A 12,154-nucleotide genomic window follows, 5' to 3' on the forward strand; every position below is an offset into this window, starting at 1 on the left:
ATTCTTATCCATGGTTTAGCTTTTACAAAGAGAAACAGAATAAGGATTAATAGTACCTTAGAAAAACACCCAGCTTATATGTGTTTGTTTTTAAAGTTAAAATATTGCAGGGTAAATGTCTAGTTTGGGCATTTTTTTTTTCTGAATGTAATATGGTAGAAAGATTTATGATTAATTCTGCTAAATTAAAGAATACTGATCCCGATGTATTTAGTGAGTAGAATAATCAAATTCATTATTGTTTTCTGAAGCAGCTGCAAACTTAATCTAAATGAAAAACAAATATAAATCACATCTCTGGATTATCAAAAATGAATTTGATTCCCATCTCTCTCTGGGTTGGGAGGAAGCATCATTCAGCCCGGATCAAACTGCAAGACAGGGACTTGTCCTCATCTTTGAATTCCCTGTGCTTTGGTGTGTGGAGGAGATTGATGTTAAGTGTTTCCTATAAGTTCAGGGAAAATAATTTAAGTCCCCGGTTAGTATGCCATTTACTGATTGCAGTTAAATCTTCGTTGTAGCACAAACGACAGAGGCTAATTTCCTTAATTTACAAAGAGCTCTGGCAATTCAATAAAAAGGCCAGTACAGGCAGAGGATAAGAAGAGGCAGTACAGAGATGGGCTGCCTTCAGCTGTTGACAGATTGCTGATGGCAACCTCATTAATAAACAAACACTTGCACATCAAAACAAGGGGCCACCAGTTTCCCTCTACCAGTTCAGCAAAGGTGAAGTAGTTTAACACTCCCGGCTGGCAGTTGTGGGGAGCAGCTCTTCTGCTCTGTGAGTGGATGGGTGCCCCCACTTCCTAGAAGGTACTTGGCAGTATAGACTGAAATGAAGTCTCACAACTCCACTGCACAGAGTTACAAAAGAGAGCCACCATGTCTGTAGCATGCATGTCGCCATTCTGTGTCTGTAGTGACTGATCAACTGCTTCCTGTTGGCTTCAGTTCCCTCATTAAGTGCATTGTGACACAGTCGTCCACGGAAGGCTATGGAGTTGATGTTGGTTAAGTACATTGTGACACAGGTGTCCGTGGAAGGCTGTGACATTGAAAAAAGTGAGATGATGAGGAGGTGCCACTGTGGGAAGGATTTTTAAAGATAAAGTAGATAGAGTTTTTTTTCTTCCTTTAAAAAATGTACATATATGTTTGTGTGTGCATCTTGTCTTTGTGTGTACCTCGTGTATATGCAGGTGCCTGAGGTGCCCAGGAGAGGGCATCATATTTCCTAGAATGAAGTTATAGGTGGTTGCAAGCCACCCAGTGTGGGTGCTGGGAACCATACCCAGGCCCCTGCATGAACAACCAATGCTCCCAGCCACTGAGCCATCTCTCCAGACCTAGATACATTTCTTAAGACCAGGACACAGAACAGTTTTTGCTGGTACATGTTTAAAATTTCCCTGAAGAATTACCAGTGATTATCTGTGGGAAGAGGAGTTGGGGCAGGGAGAGGTAGATTCTTTTCTGTGATTTTTCTCTGCTGTGATCTCAGGTGCTACTATCTATATCTGTTTTCTTTGAAGGTAAAATTAGTTAACAAGCTGACCTTACCTAGGGGAGGGTAGGCCACTGAAATTCCCTGCAGGGAAGAATCTGGAGGAAATTGCTGGTTCCGAGGAGTGGAGGGTTGGGTTGCCCCCCAAAGTGTACGAGGTAGTTCTGTCTTGGGACCACTGGACCTGGCAAGTCTGGCCATGAGGTATAGGACAGACTAACTGTAAATTCACTCTGCTAGTCCCCAGAAGAGGCTCACTCAGGGGTGTTGCTTGTTAGCAGCTCCAGGGAAGAGTCTTGGAATCTCATTGTCACTGCAAAAGGAAGTGCTAATGGAGGGAAGGCCGGGAGGAGCTCAGCACCCTTCTCCTCCTGCGGAAAAATGGAATCCTCTTAGGTGTTAATCAAGGTGTCCACTTTTCTCCGCAGTGATTTTCTTTCAAGTGGACTTCTCTACTTTTCTTTGGGAAGATAAAAGGCCAGGCACAGGAGCAGAGGCCTCACTGAAGCTGTTTTCAGCTTTATGTTCTATTTTAGAAAGCTTTGCCGCTCTCCTCTCTCCCCTGGTCTTTGAAAAGCCCGGTCCTGTCACCCTTCTATCCATCTCATGCTGGGAAAAGACATAGGTAACTTGGGACCTTTTCTTAGGTGGCAGCTGGGTTGTGTAAGTTCTGCCAAACTGGAAGAATTGTGTCTCTTGTTAAATTTTATTTGTTGACTGATGAAATGGCTAAATATGTTTTCTCTGTCTTAAAGGCTATTTTTCTTTGTTTTTGAAAAGCATCTGTTCGTTTGTATTCTTCGTAGAGTTTCAATTGATATTTGGCTTTTCTTGATTTATGAGTCACATGCATCTCTGCTGTGTATTTTGTAAAATCTTTTCCATAATTTGTTTCTTGTCTGTTTTTTGGAAAAAGTATTTTTATTTCTGTGGTTATACCTCCCTGTCTGTCTTCAGTATGTAAGAAATGCCTTTCTCAGGGAATGCTATAAAGAAGGGATCTAGCTGTTACTGTTCATCAAGTTCCTTAAGCATCCTTTATTTAATAATTGCCCTTTTCCCCTCATTTGAAATGGCCCTTGAGGCCCTCTTGCCCCGATCTCACCCTGTTCTCGCTCTAATCTCGCCCTCTATTCCTCCGGGGGCCTTTCTTCCAGACTCAGGCTCTGTATCCCTTAATACATGTGAGTCCTTCTGTGGGAACAGTCCCCCACAGCACCTCCATACCCCACAGTCTAGCTAGTCTCACTATAAAAGATATAGCTCTTACCAAGATTTATGATGAAAGAAATATAAGTCCCCTGGGTCCCTAATGCCTGGCATAGAAGACACTCAATGAATATTTACCAACAGAGTTACAGCCCAATCGTACATTCAATCTGGCTGTATTTTTCTAAAACTTCCTTAGTATTTATTCTTTCTGAGGTGCAGTGCCCAATTTGATAGCCACATATGATTATTGGGCACTTGAAACGTGTCATACATGGATCACATTTCAAATATTGGGTGTGCAGTAAAGAACTTAAAATGTCTCATGCCTTTGTGTCTAATATTAATTACATGCTGTGGTAATGTTTGCCACACTGGGTTAAATAAAATACATGGTGCAGTTTATTTTTTACTTTTTTTGGTTTTTTAAGACAGGGTCTCCCTGTAGCCCCGGCTGTCCTGGAACTCACTATGTAGACCAGGCTGGCCTCGAACTCACAGAGGATCCACCTGTCTCTGCCTCTCCAGTGCTGGGATTAAAGGCGTGCGCCACCACGCCCGCTATTTTTTAGTTTTAAAAGTGTAACTGCTTGAGGGCTAAGGTGCCACTCAGGAGTGCGACACTAGCAGTGCTCAAGGTTCCAGTTCTGTATCTAGCACTCTGCTAGGGGTGGGGGTGGTAACTACTAGAAAACATTAAACATTCGGTGTGTGTTTCTGTTGGACATGAGTGTTCTAAATGACTTTTAGAATCATTTTGTTAGAAACTTAGCAGAGTACTCCACTGCCCACATCTATTTGTAAATCTGTCTTAGAAGACAGTGGAAGACATTGAGTCTTCCAGCCAAGATGTTCTTTTCATTTATACGTAAAAACTGCCTCATTAAGATAATGTGGGCAAATGGAATGGCTTTGCAGGTAAAGGTGCTTACTGCCAAGCTCAATGGCCTGAGTTCAGTTCCCAGGCCCTGAATGGTAGAAGAGAGTCCTGCAAGTTGTTCTCTGACCTCTGCTCACTGTAGCACATGCGAATGCACACACACTCTAAATGTAAATTTAAAAGATGGTGTATTTTTCTTCCTGCTGGCTCTTGGCTTGTCTTCCTAGTCACCCACAGTTCTGCTGCTGGCCGGTCCCTGTAACTCACCACTGTCCTGCCTTCACTTTGACTAGAGGTTCAATGCTCTTTAAGAGTGGCAGTGGGGGAAGCCTTGTCCATCTTCCAAGCCCTGATGGGAATGCCTTACTGAAGTGTTTACCAGAATGTGCTCCAGGGAGCACTGATTCTCTGGAGTACTAATGTTCCTACCTTGAGAGAGGAGTTCCACAGTTCAGTGAGTTTGCAGACTGCTGAGTCAAACAGAATGCTTGTCTGCAGGACTCTTTCACATGGGCAATTATGCTAATGTGTTCTTAATCCCTAGGAGGTTAGGCTATTGGGGCCACCTCATGTTCGGTTGAATACTTTGTGGGAAAGGCATGTTTTCTTTTTAAAGATGATGTTGTCATTGGTTTGTAGTAGGTACTGCTTATTATATACTTTTAAAAGTGTTATTGTATTTCTAGCTTATTGTGATTTAAGTGAAGTAACACAGACTCAGAAAAACAAATGGTGTATGTTCACCCTCATATGTGGATCCTAGCACCAAATCCTTATAAGTAAGTATGTATCCAGACATAACTACAGGAACCAGGATAATGAAAAGGAACCAGGGAGGTAAAGGAAAAGAAAGAACATGAGAGAGAAGAACAGTAAGAAACAGGTGTTACCAAGGGAGAAATGGATAAAAATGGGGTTATTTAAATGGGACAGGGTAGGGAGGGTTATACAAATGACCTTGGGGATAAAGGGAAAGAAAGAGCTCAAGAGAGGTGGGACTATTCGTGATGGGTATTATCAAGGGAGAAATGGGGGCATCTTAATTGGGGAAACCGTGGTGGAAGGGTTAGACAGAGAGAGAGAGGAGAGATAATAATGCCTAGCTGGTTTTAAAAAAATCAAAGGGAACCATGTTAGTCTAACTGCCTTCTGGCAAATCATAAATACATTTTCTACATAAGTCCATGTGTATAGCTAAAGGCTACATAACAAGAAACAGTGCCAGGCAGGAGATAATTTTTTTTTTGTTACTCTGAAAGGACAGTTAATGACTCAGATGCATCTTTGGGATCATACATCTTTGCTTCGGTTATAGTTTTTCTCCTCTGACTTTCTGGTGTTACAGATTGTCTTAGTTTGTGTCCTAACACTCAGCCATCCTTACAATGCGAAAGCTGATTCCTCTTTTAATAAGTCATATTTCTGGGTATTTGCACGCGGGTTCTCAGACCAATGTAGATGAGGCAGGCAGTGCTCTTCTCTGTGCTGTCTGTCGTCCTTTGCTGTCAGATCTGTGCCAGATGAACTGAAATGCTTCAAATGTTTCTCCATGTGTCTAGAACAGTGTGAACGGCCTGGAGATCATTTGTGCCTTGGCACTTCTGTTTCTTTTTCATTCAGTTCTGCCAATTTATGTTATCCTAAAAATATGTCCATTCCATGCAGATTTCAAATTGATTTCAATCAGAAGTCTAGGATAAATAAAGGCACAACATTCCTCTTGGACTAAAATGTTTTAACTCAAATTTTGACAAGATTGAAAAAGAATTCTGATGTGATCTAGTCAAACTAACTGATTGATCCTTTCCTGCAAGAGTCTTAAATTTAGACCTGCCTTAAAATGTTTAATTTTTTCTCTGGTTATGTGCTAGTTAATGATTTTCTTGCTTTCTTTGGCCTTCACTGTTTTTCTAGCCTTCTGAGTTGAATCATTTCACATATTTTTATTTATTTTTTTTTGAGATAGAGTCTCCCTGTAGCCCCAGCTAGCCTGGAACTCACTATGTAGATAGAACAGGCTAGCCTTTAACTCACAGTGCCTACCTCTGCCTCCCAAAGTGCTGGGATTTAAGATGTACTCTACCAGGCCCAGCTTTTTATTTTCAATGTTTATTGTTTAAGGATAAAAATATTAAGGCAGTGGCTTCCCTTGTACTTTGTTGTTGATGATGCTTTCTAATCCCCAACACTTTTATTATGAAAAACTTCAAACATGCAGAAAAGTTGAGAGAACTGACAGCACACACTCTCTTCCTGTCTGCCATTGCTAACTTTACCATGTCCCCTCTGTCACTTACCTGTCCATTTGGCTTTTGGAGTTAGTTCTCAAGTGAGTTGGAGACACGGGCAGACTTACTCTTGAGTTCTTCCTCCTGAAGCTTTCATGTGTTTTCTCATTTTCTAAGAACTCTGTTCCATTTTGATTTTTCTTCTGATTCAAGTGTTTCACTTTCTGTTGTTGGCCAGGTATGATGGTACAGTACACCCTGTTACAAGCACTCACAAAGCTCAGGCAGGAGAATCCAGAGTATGAGGCCAGACAGGCTACAGGGTGGGGCTCTGTCTCCAAAAACAAAATCTGTTCATTGGATTCTTAAAAATTTTAGGTGTATGTGTGTTTTACCTGCATCTATGTTTGTGGACCACAGGTGTACAGTATCTACAGAGGCCAAAAGAGGGCATTGCATCCCCTGGAAGTGAGCCGCCATGTAGGTCCTGGGAACTGAACACAGGTTGTCTGCAAGAGCAGCAAATGTACTTAACTGTTTAGCCATCCCTCCAGCCTCTGTTGATTGGGTTTTTAAACTAAAATAGAGTTGTTAGATCTATTCTTATGTTTTGCACCCCCAGGTTCTGTTTACCTCAGCAGTTATTTGTGTGTGTGTGTGTGTGTGTGTGTGTGTGTGTGCATGTGTATGTGTGCATGTGTGCATGTATGCAGTTGTGGAGATCAGAGAACTTGGAGTCAGTTCTGTGTGTGTGTGCATGCGCGCGCACTTGTGGAGATCAGAGGACAGATTGGGAGTCAGTTTGTGTGTGTGTGTGTGCACTTGTGGAGCTCAGAGGACAGCTTGGGAGTCTGTTTGTGTGTGTGTGTGTGTGTGTATGTATGTGTGCATGTATGCGTGTATGCAGTTGTGGAGATCAGAGAACCTGGAGTCAGTTCTGTGTATGTGTGTACATGCGTGTGTGTGTGTGCGTGCATGCGTGCGCACACACTTATGGGGATAACTTGGCGGGGGGTCAGTTTTCTCCTACCATGGGGGATTGAACTCGGGTCATTAGACTTGGTGGTGAGTGCCTTTACCTGCTGAGCCGTCTTGCTGACCCCCTCTGCAGTTTTGATGGTCCACTGCTACAAATTTCAGGTGGGGGTGGTGGGGAGGGGACAGAGCTGTCCCAGGTGTGCCAGGGCTGTGAGCACTGGTGGAAGGTGCTGCACTTGCGGTGTGTCCATCATCCTTCTTACTTCTGAGTAAGTTAACTTCACCTGAAGGGACTGAGCATTGCTGGACCATACAAAAGTATGCAGAGGAAGAGGGGCAGACATAAGACAACCCTGGAAAGGGATTTGTTCCATTCATTGTGTTGGGGGACTGGACCTTTGAAAAATAGCAATTAGAAATGCACACGTAGGACCCGGGAGATGGCTCATTAAGAAAGTGCTTGCTGCATAAGCTTGAGGACCTGATGCTTTTGGTTTGGGTTTGGTTTGGTTTGGTTAAGTTTGAGGCTGGGTCTCACTGTGTAGCTCTGGCTGGGCTGGAACTCACAGCATCTGCCTGCTTCTTGAGTGCTGGGATTAAAAGCATGTACTACTATGCCTGGCCTAGGACCTGAGTTTTGATCCCAGCACCCAGGTAAAAAAGGAGGTGGGGGAGCATCAAGATAATTTAACAGGTAAAGGCAGCTGCTGCCAAGCCTGATGATCTGAGTTTGATCCCGGAGATCTGCATAGTAGGAGAGAACCAGCTCCCTCAGACTGTCCTCTCATTTCCATATGGGCAGGCACCATGGCTCCCACCCCTGCCACATCAATAAAAGGTAATTTTTAAAACTGGGCAAGGAGCCAGGTGTGGAGCCAGGTGTGGTAGTGCACACCTTTAATCCCAGCACTCAGGAGGCAGAGACAGACAGATCTCTGTGAGATCAAAGCCAGCCTGGCCTACTTAGGGAGTTCCAGGTCAGCTGGAGCTACAGAGTGACCCTGTCTCAAAAAAGAAAAAAATGTTGAATGATGAGCAGGAATGACCCTGGGCTAATTAATCATTCAATTATTTGGCTTTAGGTGAAAGACTAAGAGCTAAGCAGGAGGAAGGATGTTGAGGCGGACCTTAGGCAGTGCGCTAGCTGCGGTGTGATGCGGTAAGCTTGTGATTACTGGGCTTGTTCTTTGGGAGGAGTCACTGGCGAGTTATGAAAACTCTTTCTTTCTGCAGATTACACCTCATGTCAGTAGAAATGGACAGCAGCAGTTTTATTCAGTTTGATGTGCCCGAGTACAGCAGCACCGTTCTGAGCCAACTAAATGAACTCCGCCTACAGGGGAAATTATGCGACATCATTGTCCACATTCAGGGTCAACCATTCCGAGCCCACAAAGCAGTCCTTGCCGCCAGCTCCCCTTACTTCCGGGACCATTCGGCATTAAGTACCATGAGTGGCTTGTCCATATCAGTGATTAAGAACCCTAGTGTGTTTGAGCAGTTGCTTTCCTTTTGTTACACTGGAAGGATGTCCCTACAGCTGAAGGATGTTGTCAGCTTTCTGACAGCAGCTAGCTTTCTTCAGATGCAGTGTGTCATCGACAAGTGCACGCAGATCCTGGAGAGCATCCATTCGAAGATCAGTGTTGGAGACGTTGACTCTGTCACCGTAGGTGCTGAAGAGAACCCTGAGAGCCGGAACGGAGTGAAAGATGGCAGCTTCTTCGCCAATCCCATTGAAATCTCCCCTCCATACTGCCCTCAGGTGCGGCAGCCCACCGCCAGCGGTGATCTCCGAATGGAAACAACCCCCAGCAAAGCTTTGCGGAGCCGCTTGCAGGAGGAGGGGCACTCGGATCGGGGGAGCAGCGGGAGCGTGTCCGAGTATGAGATTCAGATCGAGGGGGACCACGAGCAAGGGGACCTGTTGGTGAGGGAGAGCCAGATTGCCGAAGTGAAAGTGAAGATGGAGAAGGCCGACCGGCCCAGCTGTTCTGACAGCTCCTCTCTAGGTGACGACGGGTACCACACAGAAATGGTTGATGGGGAACAGGTTGTGGCCGTGAACGTGGGTTCCTATGGCTCTGTGCTCCAGCACACCTATTCCTACTCCCAGGCAGCCTCCCAGCCATCCAGCGTTTCAGAAGCTTTCGGAAGCCTGAGTAATTCCAGCCCATCCAGGTCTATGCTGAGCTGTTTCCGAGGAGGGCGTGCCCGCCAGAAACGGTCTCTGTCTGTTCACCTGCACAGTGACCTGCAAAGCATGGTGCAGGGGTCGGACAGCGAAGCTGTGATGAGCAACCCTGGGTATGAGAGCAGTCCTCGGGAGAGGAGTGCAAGAGGCCACTGGTACCCATACAATGAGAGGCTGATCTGTATTTACTGTGGGAAGTCCTTCAACCAGAAGGGAAGTTTGGACAGGCACATGCGACTCCATATGGGGATCACCCCCTTTGTGTGCAAGTTCTGTGGGAAGAAGTACACGCGCAAAGACCAGCTGGAATACCACATCCGGGGCCACACCGATGACAAACCGTTCCGCTGCGAGATATGTGGAAAGTGCTTTCCATTCCAGGGTACCCTCAACCAGCACCTGCGGAAAAACCACCCAGGTGTCGCCGAGGTCAGGAGTCGCATAGAGTCCCCCGAGAGAACAGATGTGTACGTGGAACAGAAACTAGAAAATGACGCATCGGCCTCAGAGATGGCCCTAGATTCCCGCATGGAAATTCACACAGTGTCTGATGCTCCTGATTAAGGTGGTAGAGAAGTGCGCCCAAACAAAGCACATTAATCAATGCGTATTTGTGATTTGCTTTGTTGTAGTCTTTGGTTTTCCCAACCATCTGGAAATCTCTTGGTTTCTTGGCAGTTTTTCTCCAGTTTCCGGGTGAAACACTTCGTTGTGTTTATCCTTTCCCCCGCCCTTTCTCCCCCAAGGAGCTCAAAGCATGAAGGGCAACGTATCCAGGGAAAACACAGGCTGACAGTATTCCTCTTTGGCTGAACTCTTATCCCAGATCTGCCAGTGATTTAGCTATGCCAACTGGTTGACCCTACGTTATCTGCCAAGAGGCGTAATCTCTCACCACAGGCGCTGGCTTCAGCCTGTGTCCGAGAGAGACTAGGATGCCGTCAGCTGATACAAATGGGTAACCTTTTCTAATTTAAAATGACTTTTAGGGGGTAAACAATTTATATATATATATAATAAAATGGTTATTATATATATAGTATATATACATTCTCAAAATTGAGTTTATTCTGGTTGAGGTGAATGTAAGAAGAATATATAATTTAATACAATGTGAGCAGAACTTTGGCCTCTGTCTCACCCCTACCTACTCTGTTAGTTTTGCCCCTTTATTTCCCTTGCAGAAGAATGTCAGTGGGTTTTCCTCTGTATTAATCATCGTGTCCACACGCAAGCAAAGCAAATCACAGTGTTCATAGCTCTGCTTCATAACAAACAAACCAAATGCCATCAAATTTCTTCAACTGTAGTTGGAAACCATTTGGAATTTTTGTTCGTTGTCCAGTAGGCACACTGGACAGCCTGTGGTGCTGACCTTTTTACATAGTGTAGTGTTATATTAGCCAACCCCAAAGGAGCAGTGGTTTTCAAGGTTTTTACTGGCCTACAAATCTACCTTCATTCCGTACTGTAGAAACATGCATACCAGGTTACTAGATCAAATCGCTCTGCCATGAGTTAGTGCTCGCACTAAAGGAAAGGACTTTCTAGTTCTGTCTACAAATTTCTCCAAGCAGTGTTGTGATTTTTGTTGTTGTTCAGTTTTGGTTTGTTTTTGTTTTTTTTTTTCCTTTTTCTCTCTCTTTTCAAACAGCCAGTTCAGGTGCACAACAACTTTTTCTACATGGCAGTTCCCAGGGAAACTGCAGAACTTGGAATTTGTACTTTTTGTAAATCTATACTGTACGGGAATTGCAAGCAATATATCGATCTTCGTATGTCGTGTGCTAATGAGAGCCGCTGTGGCTCCCCATTCTCAGTGTTTCCTGCTTGAAGAAACCAACAGTGAAAAGCCCTCTAAGATACTCTGTGTCACCAAATCTGTGTGTGTGTGTGTCTCACCATTTTTGGTCACTTGGTGCTAGTTTTATGTTAAGTATCTTTTGGGTCAGTGTAGTTACAGAAAATGTGAAACCTAGTGCTAATAATGAGTTACAGTTATTTTTCTCTCAAGTTCCTATCTTGAAAAGAGACCTCAAAAGCATGTGCTGGCAAACAGTTGCTGTCTAAAGACACCCGAGTCCTGTTTGGATGGTGTTCGGTCAGTTCAGCTTGTTCTTCCACTCACACACAGGCTCCACTGGGTCACTGTGGCCTGTAGGCTCTGGCAGAGCGCAGCTTTGGAGGCGGCCTGGTGGCCAGCCTCCCTCCAGTCTCTGCCCACACTCAGAGTCAACGCCGTGGGAGAACAATGCAGCCACCTAAGCAAATAGACACCCAGAAGTCACAGGCTGACCTCGGGCTAGGACATGGGAGTACAGAAACAGCTGCTTGCTGGTTTTCCATGCTTTTTTAGCACGTAAAATACTAAGAATGGTAGGTTTGGGGGAGTTTTTGTTATTTTGATTTTCATTTGAGAAAAAATGTCATTCCAGCTCTTCGTGTATAGTAGCCCAAGGTGGTGGCTTGCGCAGCGGCGCCTCGTTAGCACACAGGCCCTGTTCAGTGTGAACTGCTCGCTGCACCAGTGTCAACTCGTGTAGAATTCACTCTAACCCGCTGCTCCCGAGGAGCAGCTCTTGCTAATCGGGTACATAGTATGCCTTTTCCTCGTCAGACTGCCTAAGTCCGGGTTTGCTCTCCCTGAAGCACAGACTCGACTCCTGATAAAGTCGCGTGCCTCACGGGGAGGCTGGACCCCAAGTGTTTACCCACTTAAGTATGTTCTGGGGTTTCAGGTAAATGTTTGTAGTTTTTCTTTTTCTTACACGAATAAGTTTTGTTTTTAATTTTTCTTTTTGAGAACTAAATGCAAAAAAAAAAAAAAAAAAAAAATAAGTAAAAAAAAAAAAAATTTTTTTTTTTTTCACAAAAATATTTTTTTTTTAATTTTTTTTTTTGAAAAAAAAAAAAAAAAAAAAAAAAAAAAAAAAAATGAGTGTTGTGATACCAATTACGTTTGTGACAAGAAAGGCCCAGATCCGAGGACGTGAGAAGTCAGGCTCAGGGAAGGGACCTCGTCTTCACTCAGGCCCGGGGCCTTCCTTGAGGTTTCCAGAGCTTTCCATGAGACAAGTGAGGGAGTGTGCTTGGGGTAGGTAGCACCTCCATGTCCTGGCTCTTGTCACTGTCGTCTGAACCTTATTTAATGGAGT

At 44.4% G+C, this 12,154-nt stretch overlaps 1 protein-coding gene across 2 annotated transcripts; it reads left to right on the forward strand.

Annotated features, from left to right (window-relative positions):
• The first annotated feature begins 7,795 nt into the window (after positions 1-7,795).
• Zbtb34 (zinc finger and BTB domain containing 34) lies at positions 7,796-11,827 on the forward strand. Of its 2 annotated transcripts, none has more exons than XM_029559714.1 (2): positions 7,796-8,474; positions 8,571-11,827. In XM_029559714.1, exons 1-2 carry the CDS (start codon positions 8,016-8,018, stop codon positions 9,561-9,563), a joined length of 1,452 nt encoding a protein of 483 aa, XP_029415574.1. In that variant the 5' UTR covers positions 7,796-8,015; the 3' UTR covers positions 9,564-11,827. The 2 variants fall into 2 exon arrangements, with proteins under 2 accessions (XP_029415574.1, XP_029415570.1); XM_029559710.1 differs by having other exon boundaries at positions 7,796-7,964; positions 8,039-11,827.
• Positions 11,828-12,154: the final 327 nt, after the last annotated feature.

This window comes from Nannospalax galili, unplaced genomic scaffold (assembly GCF_000622305.1).
Source record: "Nannospalax galili isolate Female #2095 unplaced genomic scaffold, S.galili_v1.0 scaffold290, whole genome shotgun sequence".
Classification (NCBI taxonomy): Eukaryota; Metazoa; Chordata; class Mammalia; order Rodentia; family Spalacidae; genus Nannospalax; species Nannospalax galili.